Source organism: Acanthochromis polyacanthus, chromosome 14, assembly GCF_021347895.1.
Source record: "Acanthochromis polyacanthus isolate Apoly-LR-REF ecotype Palm Island chromosome 14, KAUST_Apoly_ChrSc, whole genome shotgun sequence".
Classification (NCBI taxonomy): domain Eukaryota; kingdom Metazoa; phylum Chordata; class Actinopteri; family Pomacentridae; genus Acanthochromis; species Acanthochromis polyacanthus.
Window position 1 is genome coordinate 36,457,396 of NC_067126.1, and position 15,133 is coordinate 36,472,528.

A 15,133-nucleotide genomic window follows, 5' to 3' on the forward strand; every position below is an offset into this window, starting at 1 on the left:
GAGATAATAATGAGCTAAATCACATTTTTAAAAAGTGTAATAGTAAATATAATAGTGAAGTTACACATTTTCTACGCTATTTAAATGAGCAAGAACAAAAAATCGTTATTGTACAGATATTCACCATTGTTTGAAAGAAAAACTATGTGTATTAAGGACTCAAAAATGTTAAATATTTTAACTGCTATTTTACATATTTTATTTGTTTTGTTAAATTAGAGATAACAAAGAAATAAATCTCAGAAAAAAGCATTAATTTACATGTTGACTGTAAAAACAAACAGGAGAAATTGTAAATCTGTATTTTTATAATGAGTAACTTTGTTTTATTGTATTTAAATCAGCTAAAAACATCATTATTTCTACAGTTTTTGAATGTTACAGTATTCCTCAATTTATTTATCTATTTATTTATTTTATAGTAATATTTTTTACACTGCTGGAATTCCTATTACATTATGCACAAACACAAATTTAAACACGACTGTTTGTAATCAGGTATCCTGAGTTTTTGCCATTTTATTTTGGAATGAAACGACAATAAAATTTCCTGAAATTCAACCAAATTGTGGTCAGAAATGATCTTAAATATAGTGATTAAATTTATATACTCAAAGTAAAAGTAGCTAAAGTGTGCTATTTGAGCAAAAGTAATGTGCTAATTTCTTAAAACCTGGCATAATCAATTATAAGTTATTTTATCTTGAGATATTTTATGTTTTTGGACCTTTATTTGCAATATCTACTTTTACTGTAAAGCACTTTATTGTTCTTCTTCATATTATTATTATTATTATCAATGAGTAACACAGTCATAAAGTTTACTCACAGTCTGCGCGCTCCCGCTGGGATGGATACGGGAGCGCGCACGTCGGTGAATCTGCCTCGAGCCACGAGTAAAGCCGCTGCCGCCTGTCTCCATAGCGACGGGACCCCGGAAATACACCGTGATCAGCTTATTGCATGTTTATCAGAGAGGAGGAAACTCATGACGGCCGAGTTTGTTTGTTTGTTTGTTTGTTTGTTTACTCTTTCGTTCGTTTGTTTGTTCGTCGAGTGAGTAAATATGTCGGAGCCTGAGGAAGAGCTGCAGGAGGAGCGGAGAGACAACCCGAAGAAGACGAAAAAGAAGAAGAAGAAGAAGAAGAAGGAGGAGGAGGAGAAGAAGAAGAAGCAGGACCATGAGGAGCAGGTGGAGGAGGAGGAGCAGAGGTGAGTGGTTCTCTTCAGGTTCTCCTCAGGTTCTACAGAGAACCATACAGGGCGTCTGAATGATTAATATAACAAACGGACACAGCAGAGGAGGGAAAACAGCGTTTAAATGTGTCACTTCAGGAAGCTCTTTCAAAGTAAAAGCATTCTGGATTTACCAGACTACTGACTGACAAGATGAGTTCTAGTCTGCAGAAGCTTGACAGAAAGGAAATATTTCTGATTGGTAACGGATGAAAACAATCTGCCAAAATCGCAGAGGCTTCCACAGAAGAAAAAAATGACTATGAAAACCAACAAAAACAAACTATGACCTGGTCAAGTAAGTCAATGGACTTGAATCCAATAGAATACCTTTGGGGTATTTTAAAGAGCAGCTGAAAAAAATATCTAAAATATCAAAATTTAATGTCTGTCTTTGCCATATTTGATTGTTTACTGAATTTCTTTGGGTTTTGCATGGTTAGTTGAATAAACTGACATTTTATTGCATAGTTCTGTGCTATAGTGAAGTTTCTAAGCATCTCTATACCATACAATTAACTGATTAATTGAGTAAATAATTGGTAGATTTATTTCTGACCTGATGATTGATCATTAATTGATAAATCTACCTGATTCCTGTGTTTTTGTGCCTCAGTGAGTGTCTTGTGCTGCGTGGGATCTTCAAACTGGGGAAGAAGAGTCACGACGTCTTGCTCACACGAACCAGGCTGACCTGGACCCCCATCGTCCCGGAGACCCCCACAGGTCAGTTACCGTGGAGATGAGGTTGCCGCAGCGACCGGCAGGCCTGCCGGCATCAAGGCAGCTGGCGTTGTAATGGAGAAGTTCTGTCTTGTTGAGACCACCTGAAACCGAGACATCTGGATGGACGGACGGACGGACGGACACACACACACACACACACACACACACACACACACACACACACACACACACACACACACACACACACACACACACACACACACACACATGTTTGTACTTCTATCTTAGTGAGGACTTCCATAGGCGTAATGCATTTCCTAGAGCCTTACCCTTACCTTAACCATCACAACTGATCACCTAACCCTAATCCTTACCCTAACCAAACCTCAATTCATACCTGTTCTCTAAAAACAAGTCTTCACCCTCAAACATGGCTGTTTCAAAGTGAGGACCGGCCAAAATGTCCTCACTTTGTAAAAATGTCCTCACTTTGATAGTTAAATGCAGAAAATGGTACTCACCATGTAGCAAGTACAAGAACACACACACACACACACACACACACACACACACACACACACACACACACACACACACACACACACACACACACACACACACACACACTGCTTGAGATAATTCAGATTCCTCTCATGTGATTGTTAGAGTGTGTTTTGGAGCATAAGATGGGCTCACCTGGTCGACTGTAAACTGTGACCTCAACTGCGGTTCCCCTTAGCTGAAGTTCTCCACACCACAGCCAGAAGTCCAAACATACAAACTGGAAAATTGTGTATTTTTGTATATTTAGAATCAGTTTGTGCCTCTTATGTTTTAGCGTACATTGATTTTAAGTGAATTATTGAACAGCAAAACAAAAAAATTGAGATTTACAGACACCATGTAATTGGAACGTTTCACAAAAATCTTCAACAAAAAAACTTGAACCTGTTTCCGTGGTTGTTCCCCTATTTTCTATCCAGATAATCGACAATATGACATCTTTATTTTGGTTTGGAAATGGGTTAAAAATCTTCTTTAGTGTTCAGTTAGCAAAATATGTTTTCATCCAAGTGGCACCAAAGCATCTGAAATGAAAAAAGATCGGACACTTACCAAAATAGTTACGAAAAAAGATGCCTAATTACCACGTAACATCTTACAGGTAAACTTCCAGGCCCAGTTGAGTCTACTTTCTTCAGTTTTTTTTTTTTTTGCTATCTGTCTCTCACTCATGCCAATTTCCAGCAGTGCCAAGATGGCTGCCTTTGTGGCTTCACATAATTGTTTAGTTTTAGGCATTATGTGAGAGCTGACGACTTCTGAGTTGAGCTACGGCTTGAATGTTAGCAGGAAACCACTCTTGACCTTTACATGAGCAGTGCTGCTGATGACATGAAATGTCCTCTTATATACCCTGGGAATACAATGAAGCTGAAGCATGTCAAATAGGACATGAAATATTATGGAATCAGCTGTTTTTTTTCTTGTGTTCATTGTATTCTTCAGATAATATACCTTTAGTGGTACCAGGGATTAAAATGAACTAGAAACTGAAGAAAACAAGGGTGGTCTAATCAGTTTTTCCATGACTGTGTATGTGTTGACAGTTTGGAACACAAAGTCTACAAATTAGGTATTACCAGCTCACGGTCACAATTATAAGATCAGGATTGATTTTATACAGAAAACTAACAGGAGAGAACTTGGAACACTTTAAAACCTGCCTAAGAACTATCAAGTTTTAACGATTTCTTCAAGTTCACAGTCATCTAGTGATCATTAGGCCCAGTAATTCATAGCAATAAATCGTTAATATCTGTTTGAAGTGCTGGCTTAAACGGGAATTGTTGGATTTCTTGGGTTTCTCTCTGTAATATTATGCAGTAAAGTCTTTACTATTTAAATTTCCCTGAGATGGCACTATATAAGTAAAATTAAATTTAACCAATGTGTACTTAATTTTCAAAAAATTAGCACAGATATAAAACAGGGTTCATCCATAGCAACGTATACATTTCCGGTATCTTGTAAAAGTTTACATCATTCATGCAAATAAGCATTTAAACATAACATTTACCAAACAGTTTTCTGATATTTACGCTCATATCCGTTTTATGAAATCAGATCGATGGATTCTGCTTTAAGCTGTCTCGTCATCATGAGTTCGTCAGTCAGAATGTGACATGTGGTCTTCACTTTTTCCTTCTCTGAATGTAAAACACTTTGGGACTCTAATATCGTCAGAACAGTAGTAAATGACCTTCTGGTAACTTTTAGACTGTGTCCAGAGACGGTTGGAGAGTTATTTTCTTCACCAGATCAGAGCTTGGCCACTTTGCAGCGTTTGAAATTATTATCTGGCTCTTTTTGCTGGTGCTGGAGTTTAAAGATTGTTTTTGGGCTTGTTGCCTTTATTGGATAGCTGCAGCGGTTTGAGACTAGAAATGCTGGGAAAGAGAGCTGGAGAACAAATGAAGCAAAGCCGGGGGCATTTTCACTCGTGTGGTTTCCGCCCTGACCAATCAGGGTTTGCCCACTAGTGCCAAGGGGTCAGAATACTTCACCTCCAATTTGCAAAGCTAATTGTGATGTTATTAAATCCAAAATGCACCCGAACGCTCGCCATAATAGAAGAAAAAACCCTGCCCTTTTACCAGTAATGCTATTTACCTTATACTGTCTCTTAAAACTGACAAAGGTGGAGCTTTCTCTGATAGCCGTAGGTAAAGTATTCCAGTTTGTGCAACCTTTAATAGATATTCTGTGCGACGGAGGACTTTCTAAATGTTCCTTCACAGTCACCCCTGTTGGCTGACCTTGTACTACTAATACCATTTTTCTCTTTAATAAAATCCCCCAGGGCCGGTGGGGCCATCCCATTCACAGACTTATAGATTAAACCAGCACTTTTAAATGATTTGAAACTCTCAAGGTTCAGAAATCGATATTTCTTTAAGATCGCACAGTGATGAAATGACTGCGGCTTTTTGTCAAACACCTCGATGGCTTTTTCTACAAAGCTGTTCTATGGGTTTTAGAGCAGAGATGCCAGTACACAACCAGGCAGTGAAGCAGTATTCGATGTATCAGAAGTTAACAGTCGCAGATTTGATCGTGTCGTGGTAATGTTGTGACAATATTTTGGTATAATTGTGGCAATCTTTGGGTATAACTGTGGTAATGTTGTAGTAAGATTTGGATGTAATTGTGGTAATGTTATGGTAATATTTTGGTATAGCTGTGGTAATGTGTTAATATTTGGTATAATTGTGGTAATGTTGTAGTAACATTTGGATGTAATTGTGGTAATGTTGTAGTAACATTTGGATGTAATTGTGGTAATGTTGTGGTAATATTTTGGTGTAGCTGTGGTAATGTTGTGTTAATATTTGGATGTAATTGTGGTAATGTTGTAGTAACATTTGGATGTAATTGTGGTAATGTTGTGGTAATATTTTGGTGTAGCTGTGGTAATGTTGTGTTAATATTTGGATGTAATTGTGGTAATGTTGTAGTAACATTTGGATGTAATTGTGGTAATGTTGTGGTAATATTTTGGTGTAGCTGTGGCAATGTTGTGGTAATATATTGGGTATAATTGTGGTGTTGTTGTAGTAATATTTGGGTATAACTGTGGTAATATTGTGGTAATATTTGGTATAATTGTGGTAATATTATGGGTATAATTGTGGTGTTGTAATAATATTGGGGCATAACTGTGGTAATATTGTGGTAATATTTTTGGTATAGCTGTGGCAATGTTGTGGTAATATTTAGTTATAATTGTGGTGGTGTCGTGGTAATATTTTGGTGTAATTGTGCTAATATTTTGGTAACATCCTGTTGTGTGTTCGACTTTTGGTTGAAATCCATTCAGACAGAACTGATTAGTGAAGCAGGATGAAGGTGTAAATTCAGCGTGTGTGTGTGAAGCCAATCTGTTTTGTTGTATTTCATCCAAGCTAATGTCATTAAGCCTGCGTGCGTGTGTGCGTGTGCGTGTGCGTGCGTGCGTGCGTGTGTGTGTGTGTGTGTGTGTTGGCAGTAGTAGAGAGCAGTTGGTTCGGCCCGTGGGGGGTTATTAGAGTCTCTCAGTGTGAAGAGATTAACACACACTCACGTACAAGCGCACACACACGTACACACCGTCAGCCTGTCAGCATGCTGTGTGTGTGTTGATTAGATATTTCTATATAAACGAATCAGCTGTTGTTGTTTATTTCTGCGCCCGAATTCGTCTCGTCTCAGACGCACAAATTGTGTTTTGTGTCGACGCAGGAACTTGCAGCAGATTGACAGAAATTCAGACGATACCTGGACTGCAGGAATTGTGAAAGAAATCAAAGCTTTTTGGTGTTAATGTCAGGTTCTTGGACTTGCAGGTGGATTCTGGTTGTTTAAAGAGGGATGAGTTCTGTTAAAGTTTGTACCTTAGCGCTGCGAGATGACGTATATTGTGTAAACTGAAAGTGTGTGTTTGGGAGATTAAAAGAAATAAAATCAAAGCAAATGAAACTAGTGAGTAAAAACTAACCCCAGTGCATTAGTTCATAAATATTCAGATGTGAAACTGAAACAGAAAACGTTTCCTTTTGCTGGCCTGAGGTAGAGAACTTGATGTAGAGTATAAAAATCAAAGTATGACAATGAAAATACACCTGGTGAATTAACCCTTGTCTCATTCAGTCAAAATTGACCCGTTTTAAAGTTTGAAAATGTGGGAGAAAAATATATATGTTCACAGTGAAATTTCTGATGTCAACATTTTCAACATTTTTGGCGGGAATAAAAGAAATGTTAAAAATGTTTCTGAAGAACATTAACAAAAAAAAATCAACCAAAATCCAGCGAATTTCGCTGGATTTTGGTTGATTTTTTTTGTGAATGTTCTTAAAGAAAATATTAGAAGTTTTACTGATGTATATGTAATCACTTTAGATATTTTTAGGAAGTTTTTGAAGATTTTTTCTCATTTTTTAAAGATATTTACAAGAATATTCTTGCCAAATTTGGGAGATTTTTTTTTAAATAATACTTTTAAACAAAACTTTTGAGGAATTATTGCATTTTTTTCCTGAAGGTTTTGCAAATTTTCAAAAAAATTGGGGACTTTTTTGGATTTTTTTCAGACAAGGAAACAATATTTTTTGGTGCCGGTAAATGAAGACAACAGGAGGGTGAAGAAAAGACTTAAATGTCCATATAACGTCAGCAAAACATTAGATATGTGTGATGTAGTGAAGGGGAAAATGGAGGGAAAAAACATTTCTTTTAAGCCTTTTACTCACGAATACAGATTTTTTTCAAGATAGGTATCTTTGTCTTTACAAACAGTAAATCTGAACGATTTAATGAAAGTATGTGATCTATTAAAGCTTCAGGTCAGTATTTATTTATAAAACATGCTGCATCATTACAACACGAGACGACATCAACATCTGTGTGTCTGATGAAAGGATGAGAAGTTAAAGATATGAAATGCTTCAAATGTGTATTAATTACACATAGGAGATAGAACAGTTGTCACAACAAGTGTGATTGGGTTAATTAAATAAAGCAGCAGTTGATCCAGTTAGAAGATCATACGTAAACGATCTGTGTCATTCGTGGTTAATAAATAAAACGGGACTGGACTGGACATTAATTTGTTGGGGGTTTTTTTTGTCGATTTTTCCCAAAAAAAGGGTTAAAATTCCTTCAATTTCTTCTTCACTGCTTATTGGATAAGTTGCGTACCACGTGGGGCAATCCTGAGCAGGAAATCTTTGGTTCAGACCCTGGTACGTCATCCAGCTGTTCTGCCCTTCTCGTCTGTTACCTAAAAAATAAAGAAAATGTTAAAAAAAAAAAAGGTTTGTAATTGACCCACATTTTGCAACATTGAGAATTAAAAAAAATAAAATGACAGTGCAGGATGTGGAAAAGCATCTATGTCCTATCACTTTTAAAAGAAAAGTTCAATTTTTGTGCTTTCCAAAAACTTCCAGCTGTGCAGCTTTGTGCTCTGCATTAATCTGAATTAAGCCTTTTTGCTTTTTGACTTTGCCACTTTGGTAGTTTCACAGCAGACATCAGAAAAGCTGCTCGCATTTTTCTAGAATTCCCTTCTTTCTATGTAAGCATGTCCTTAGATTATCTGGTGGAGGCTTGGTTTCAGGTACAGTGATAGTTAGGTTCAGTCTGGAGGAATTAAATGTATCGGTGTAATGATGGAAACACGACTCTGTGTGTAAACTATGATCCATAACTGCCCACAGCGACCAAATGGCTCAGCCACCACGACGCTGGACCGCTGCTGAGAGACTGGATGTAGGTTTAGTGTGTTCTTATACATCTAACAGTTTATAATCAGCATTTAGATGTTGATTTTATAATTAGGAGACGATGAAACCTCCAGGGAATGAAGTAAAGCTGGTATAAAGCTGTTAATATTACAACAATATCGACGTGAGATGCTTATATTTATGTATTTGTGTGTGTGTGTGGGTCAGCACAGTGGGTAGTGAGGGCATGATGGGAAACTCATCTCCATCTGGAACCAACCAGTGTGTGTGTGTGTGTGTGTGTGTGTGTGTGTGTGTGTGTGTGTGTGTGTGTGTGTGTGTGTGTGTGTGTGTGTGTGTGTGTCTGTGCAGCAGCTCTGTTGGTTCTGTCAGCTCAGATCAGATCATCTTTACTGAGGTGAATGGAAAATCTGTCTCTCTCTCGCTCTCTCCTTCACTCGATTTCATTTTGTGATTTCCACCTCCTTTATTTAGATCACATGTGACGTGCACGTGTGCCGCCAAAACATCCACAGAAAGAAAGAAGCAAAGAGTGATAACTGTCAGCGATGGCAGCAGAGAGAACAAGAAAAGCAGTCAGAGAGCGCAGTGCTCTGCCAATGTTGTTCATTCCAGAAATCACGGTGTCATAGAATGTGTGCATTTAATATAGATGTATCCACAAACTAAATGACCTACACTGAGCACAGGCGTGTGTTATGCATGTGTACGTTATGTACGGATACCGAATCACGTGACCTAAATATGCGGTGGGCGGCGGAAACTGATGGGACTCAGAAACACCCCCACAATTTAATCAGTTGTATCATTTCTGAACTTGGAAGGGTCCAAAAATGACTTAAAACAATAAAAACACGTCCAAAATGACTCAAATCTGACTTCAGAAAATAACTGTGTTCTCTAAATGTTGTCCAAACTTGTCAAAAATGACCCGAAGTATGTGTAAAATGACTACAAATTACTCAGATTTGTCCAGAACTTGCTCTAAAAATCCTCCTTAACTGTTCAAAATCTGTACAAAATGAGTTAATGGTCTAGGATGGCTGAGAAGGGTTAAAAAAAATGACTAAAAATGGGTCCACCATGACTGTAAAATGTCTTCAGACTATTAACATTTTCTTTATAAAGTAGGAATTATTCACGGTTACAGTTTTATAAACATTTGTGGTAAAGACACAAAATGACAAGAGACACACAAAATAATTACAGAAAATTGCAAAATGACCACAAAACACTTAAAATGACCACGAACAGACTAAAAACTGCCGCAAAAACGCAGAAAAATGACCACTAAAAGACCTAAAATTCACACAAAACAGTCTGAAAATGACCAAAAAAAAGAAGCAAAATGAGCAGGTCATGGGATCTAGAATTAAGTTCAAAAGTCCCTCGGTTATAGATTGACCTGAATCACAAAGAGCTGATTTCTCATAGAAGTCAGCAGAAAATACCTTTAAATAAATTCGATATTAGTCGAACGCAGCGAGCGGAGAATGAATCGGTGCAGAACAACAACAGACCCACTGTGACCCCGACATATGGAGCTGGCCTCGGTGCAGGAAGGAGGGTGGGAGGTTTGGGGGTATTTGGTGTTTGATAACAGCAGGAGGGTATTTCATAGAGAGCGGAGTTAATCAGATATCATCATTTATAACTACTGTCTGATCAATCTGTCCTCTCTGAGCTGTTTAGTCCGGATCTGTTACTGTTGGTTCTTTTTACTGATGATATTAGTCATTATTTTGTAAATCTTGGCACAGCAGCAGCATAACGTCTCTTTTAGTCTAGATTTTCACGCTGGCTTCTACCTTAAGAGTAATTAGTGCGAGTCAGAAGTGTTTGTATATAAAGGTGCTAGATGATGTGTTATGCGACTACAGTATGTTTGTTGTAGGCTGCAGATGGCAAGAAATTCACAAAAATCAACAGTTGGTAAATTATTAAACTACAAAAAATGCACATTTTTGCACAAAAACAGCCTCTTTAAATGACTACTGTGACTTAATATTGAAGCAAAATCTGACTAAAGTTGATTTTTAAGCAATAAATTAATTAAATTACCATAAAATAATGTCTTCTCTTTAAATTACAGCACTCCTAATCCCCTTTTCTCTGGTCTACGTAGCTGTTAAACATAAAGTAGGTCACACTTTAGTTTTGGCCTCTTACAGATACAAATATTTTGGTCTGTAAAATATTTAAATCTGTCTGGATAAAAAAAATCTCATTGGATTTAAATATGTCTGATGATTGAAGTGCAGTTTGTTTTTTCCGTGCAGATGTTTGTCCACCTGCTGTGACATGTCTGTCCCTGAAGCATCAGGTCTCAACAGATTATTAAAGAACCAAAATCCAAAATACAGCAAATTTGGTTGATTTTTTGTGAATGTTCTTAAGAGACATTTTTAACATTTCTTTTTTTCCACCAAAAATTTCCCAAAAATGTTGAAAATGTGGACATCAGAAGTTTCACTGTGAAGTTTTTTTCCCCACGTTTTCACTTTTAAACGGGTCAATTTCAGCCTCCAGGACGACACGAGTGTTAATAACAAAATAATATGGATAAAGTATACATGTTTGTGTGTGTTATGTAACTGAGTGGATGGTCCGAGCTCTGCTGACATTATCCTCAGAGGATTGGATGATTAATCTGAAGAGGACCAGTCACGTTTCAGAACTAACCCTGATTGATTGAGAAGTGCTGCTGCTGTCCCCTCAGCTGATCAATGGATTAGTGATTACCGAACACGGTGAAAGGAGTTATATAACCAATATTCTACTGATCGACAAGGACAGGGTGGATAAAATAATCTGAACATACTTTAGAAAATTACATAATTGGCTTCTTTTTTGAACAAAGTTGATAATTGAAGCCTTTTCTGTGGAATCACCCAGTCTGTGGAAACGCCTGCCTGTTCAAATTAGAACTGCTCGGCCTCTTGTTGCCTTCAAGCCCCTACTGAAGACACACAAGTACTCTCTGGCTTTTAGTTGTAGTTGAGTGTTGTCACCTTCATACATGGCATAATCCTCACAGACTATGTCTTGTTTTCTATTCTGAACTGTAAAACACTTTTGTCAAAATTGGTTGTTTTTTAAATGTGCTATATAAATAAAGTTGACTTGACTTAGCATAAAGACTGAAATCAGGTGGAAACTGCTAGCCTTCAAATTAAAAATTAAACCACCTTTAAACTCCAAAGCTGTCAAACATGCTTGTATCCGGCATCATTAACTCTGCCTTTCTCCCTCCAGGTGATGCATCTGCGCTGCAGACAGGTGTGATCCTGCTGCAGGACGTGTTCGCGGTGAAGGTGAAGCGTCGGCGAGCGGCGGGCCAGCAGTCGGGCGGACCGGTGCTGGGAGTGACGCTCTTCTATGGCAGGAGGAGAGGAAGGAGGCTGGAGGAGGACACGTTACACCTCCACAACGCCTCCGCCGAGCACACGCACACCTGGTACAACACCCTGAAGGAGCTGCTCACAGGTAACACACACATCAAGAAACCTGGATAGACCCCCTTTATCTGCTGCTGTAACACCGAAAATTTCCCCACTGCGGGATCAATAAAGGTTTAAAGGCATTATGGAGGATGGTTTTTCTTTTTGTTTAATTTGTCTGATTCACATAAAATGAATATACTGACCTTTAGTGGACTTGTATGTATGGTTTCTAAAAAAAAATAAAATAAAAATAAATAACTGTGGACATGGCAGGACCTGAAAAACATCAGCCAATCAACGCGCTCGGACCGAGGCGTTTGCTTTGCTCCCTTTCCTGTCAATCAAAAATCTTCCGGCTCAGGCCTAGTTACGTAGATTACGTACGCCTTGGACTTACGTGTTTTCTGTATGTGTTGCTTTGGTATAGCTTCGTAGTTAGCTGGCGACTTGCTTTGCTCATCTTTTTTACATAATGGCAGATAAAGATCCAGGGGGACCCAGCCGTAAAAGACAACTTCACGAGTGCTACGCAAGTTTCTGGAGGGGGGTGTTTCTTCGTAAATGTTAAGAGGCGGGAGGTTAGAGGGGGGTGAGGGAGAGGTTGTATGTGCGCATGCTACGTTCAAAGTCGTAGGAAATTAAATCTTCTCTAATGCCTTTAATCAATCAATCTATCTTCATAGTGAGATTTCGTTTAGTCACCGGGAGTTTGTATTTTTGTAATTTGGAGAAACCGACCTCACTTTGGAGTCTCCTCAGCCCCACATTGAGTCTAGAAAGATCCAAGCTGATGGTGAGATGAGCGCTTTGTGTTACATAAGAGCTGAAACTCTGGAAACATGACTCAGTGCTTCTGTGAGCGTCATACTATAAGATGATTAAACATTCACACCGAGTAATACCGTTATTATTAGCACAATCACCGCTGATAATAATACGTAATACGTGTAATACTGTAATACGTGTTTAACAGACTGTGTTTCACATTAAATGCAATTTCTATTCAGGTTATAGTAAATATGATCGGTGGTTGCAACAAAAATACTGACTATATCCTCAAAAGTAAACTTTAATTTCAAGTACTTGGAACTGAATCCTCTTAAAGATTGTTTACTGTCTCACCAGCGACAGGAAGTGATAGACAAGAGGAAATGTTAGGATCCTCGACTGTTTTACCTCATTCAGAACATATAATGTTGACTGTTGGAGAAGGGAATTCTAAAATCAGAAATTCTAGCTGGAGAATGAACAGAACAGATTACATGTTGGTCACTCACCAATCGTAACTTCCCGTCTTCCCTGATCTGTTTGAAAGGAGTCGTCAGGGAACAGCACACCGTGAATGTCTTGTAGTCTGAGAATCCTAAAAAACAAAACAAAAAACAATTGGGAACTGTTAATGAGCTGCATGAAGAGGAAAGACGGGTTTACTGTCTTTTAGCCTGTCTGTTAAAGGTTAAAGCAGACAAAGTACTAAAAAAGAATTTCAAAGTCTGGTCTTCTTGTCGGGGCATCATGAGATGTTGCTGACTATGACACCAAACGCAGGACAAAAGCAATCGATTTTGTTCCCTATGCTTCCTGTTTGACCTGATGTTCTACGTTTATCTCAAAGTTGCTGAGAAGAGTTGCTGCTTTTGTTCATTTTAACATTTATATCACAATCCAGCGGTTACAAATGAGTGATGAACCTGTCTGTATTCCATCAGATAGATATTCAGGATCAGTATTACTCATAAAACAACTGTACTTTATACTAATGCTTTAGAAATTTAGAGACTGTAAAATCTATTTTTTCCTGCATGTACAAGAATCTGTGAGGAACCCTCTGAAATATCGTTATTTTTCACATTGAAATGAATCTGCGGTATCTGAATATCTACATATGGAAAAATATGTACAATATAAACAGCACGTATTTATATTTCTCGTTAATTATTTAAATTTTCTACATGTTTGCATGATCCCCTACGCTGCAGATTACACCGCCGTTGGCTGAATGAAGGTGTATCTTATTTAATCTTTACATTTGGGCAACATTGGTCAGTCAAAATGCCTCTTTGGTCTAAACTTAAGTGTCTTAACAGCTATTTAATGGCTTGTCATTAAATGATATCCAGACATTCAGTCATTGTCCCCAGAGGATGAATCCTATTGACCTCTCCTCTACCTTCATCAAGAGTTTGTGTCACGGATTTAGCGGGTTGGACCCGAGCGGAGAACCACACTACCAAGGCTGAGTGGAATGAAAATGCGTTTTATTGTTAGGGGATGTGAGTAATGGCGGAGGATGAGAGGAGCCGGTTCGCAGGGGGAGCGGCTGGTGGCGTGGGGTTTGGGCCGGGAGGTTCTGGAGCCGGAGGAGGAAGGACGTCGGGCACTGCCGAACCGGGGGGCCGAGGTGTTCGGTAGGCCAGGCGGTGACTGACGTCCAGGCGGTGGGCTTCCAGGAGGATGCCGAGAGGCAACGAGCAGCCGGCTTGCTGCTGTGGTTTCCGGGTTGGGTCGAGGTAAGCCGGTCGGGGATCCAGGGAGGGGGTCCGAGCAGAATGGGGGGTCCAGCGGGGGGAATAACCGGTACCGAATGGTTCGGGAGGACAGATGAGGTATCAGGGCGGAGGGAATCCCGGACAGCTGGGCCTAGGCGAAGGCAGGAGAGAGACGTTAGTTTTGTCAAAAACACCATGGACCTCAGGAGGCTAGAGAGTGAACTAACTGGGAAGTCTTGTTCAACAATCTGGCAGGGAGTGGAAGGATGAGCCGGTTCTATGAGCCGGTTCTTATTGCTGGTGTGTAATCAGAGTAACGTCTCTCAGCTGTCCGGGACCCGTGGAGAAGGCTGATTACCTGAGTGGAGGCAGGTGTGAGTCAGCGCTCCACTCAGGTGCCGCACTAGGGAAGGAAGCAAAGGCAGAGGAGAGGATGGGAGACAGAGGGAGAGACAGGGGTAGAGGAGCGGATGGGAGACCGAGAGGGAGACAGAGAGAGGCAGAGGAGTGGATGGGAGACCGGGAGGGGAACAGAGAGGCAGAGAGACAGAGGGAGAGAGAGGAGCATGAGAGGGAGAGGAAGAGAGGAAACAGATGGGAAAAGGGATATTTGGGATGCCAGGTGGGAAGGACGGGGGTGAGGAAGGAGCCCTGACAGTTTGTCTCTCCAGATGTTCGTGCAAAATTCCCCTCACATGATGAATTCTAATAAATTTTATAAAATTATTAATAATGCCAAAATGTTTATTTGTTAGATTAAATAGATTTTAATCAAATATCCACACTCATTTCTGATATGGTTTGGCTTCGCTTTTTTAAAGGCTGCCATGATGTCCATGTAAGAAGGTTCAGAAGGTCCATATTAGAAGGCTCAGATTTAAATTTCATTGTTGTCTATTGGCCTGTTCATCTGACGTGAGTCACAGTTACATCAGACAGAAAAGCTAATCTGCTAATCCACAGGAACAAAGACACACAGATTACACACACA

General features: G+C 39.2%; 1 protein-coding gene across 3 annotated transcripts in view; it reads left to right on the plus strand.

The window, feature by feature from the left end:
* The first annotated feature begins 817 nt into the window (after window positions 1–817).
* cerkl (ceramide kinase-like) overlaps window positions 818–15,133 on the plus strand; it is a 41,402-nt gene continuing 27,086 nt past the window's right edge. The window contains exons 1-3 of one of the 3 annotated variants that reach the window (XM_051958802.1): window positions 818–1,212; window positions 1,853–1,962; window positions 11,466–11,696. In XM_051958802.1, coding sequence (XP_051814762.1) covers window positions 1,067–1,212; window positions 1,853–1,962; window positions 11,466–11,696 — 487 coding nt within the window. In that variant the 5' untranslated portion in view covers window positions 818–1,066. The remainder of the gene's footprint in view (window positions 1,213–1,852; window positions 1,963–11,465; window positions 11,697–15,133) is intronic. The other 2 variants (XM_022203638.2, XM_051958803.1) reach the window with 2 other exon arrangements.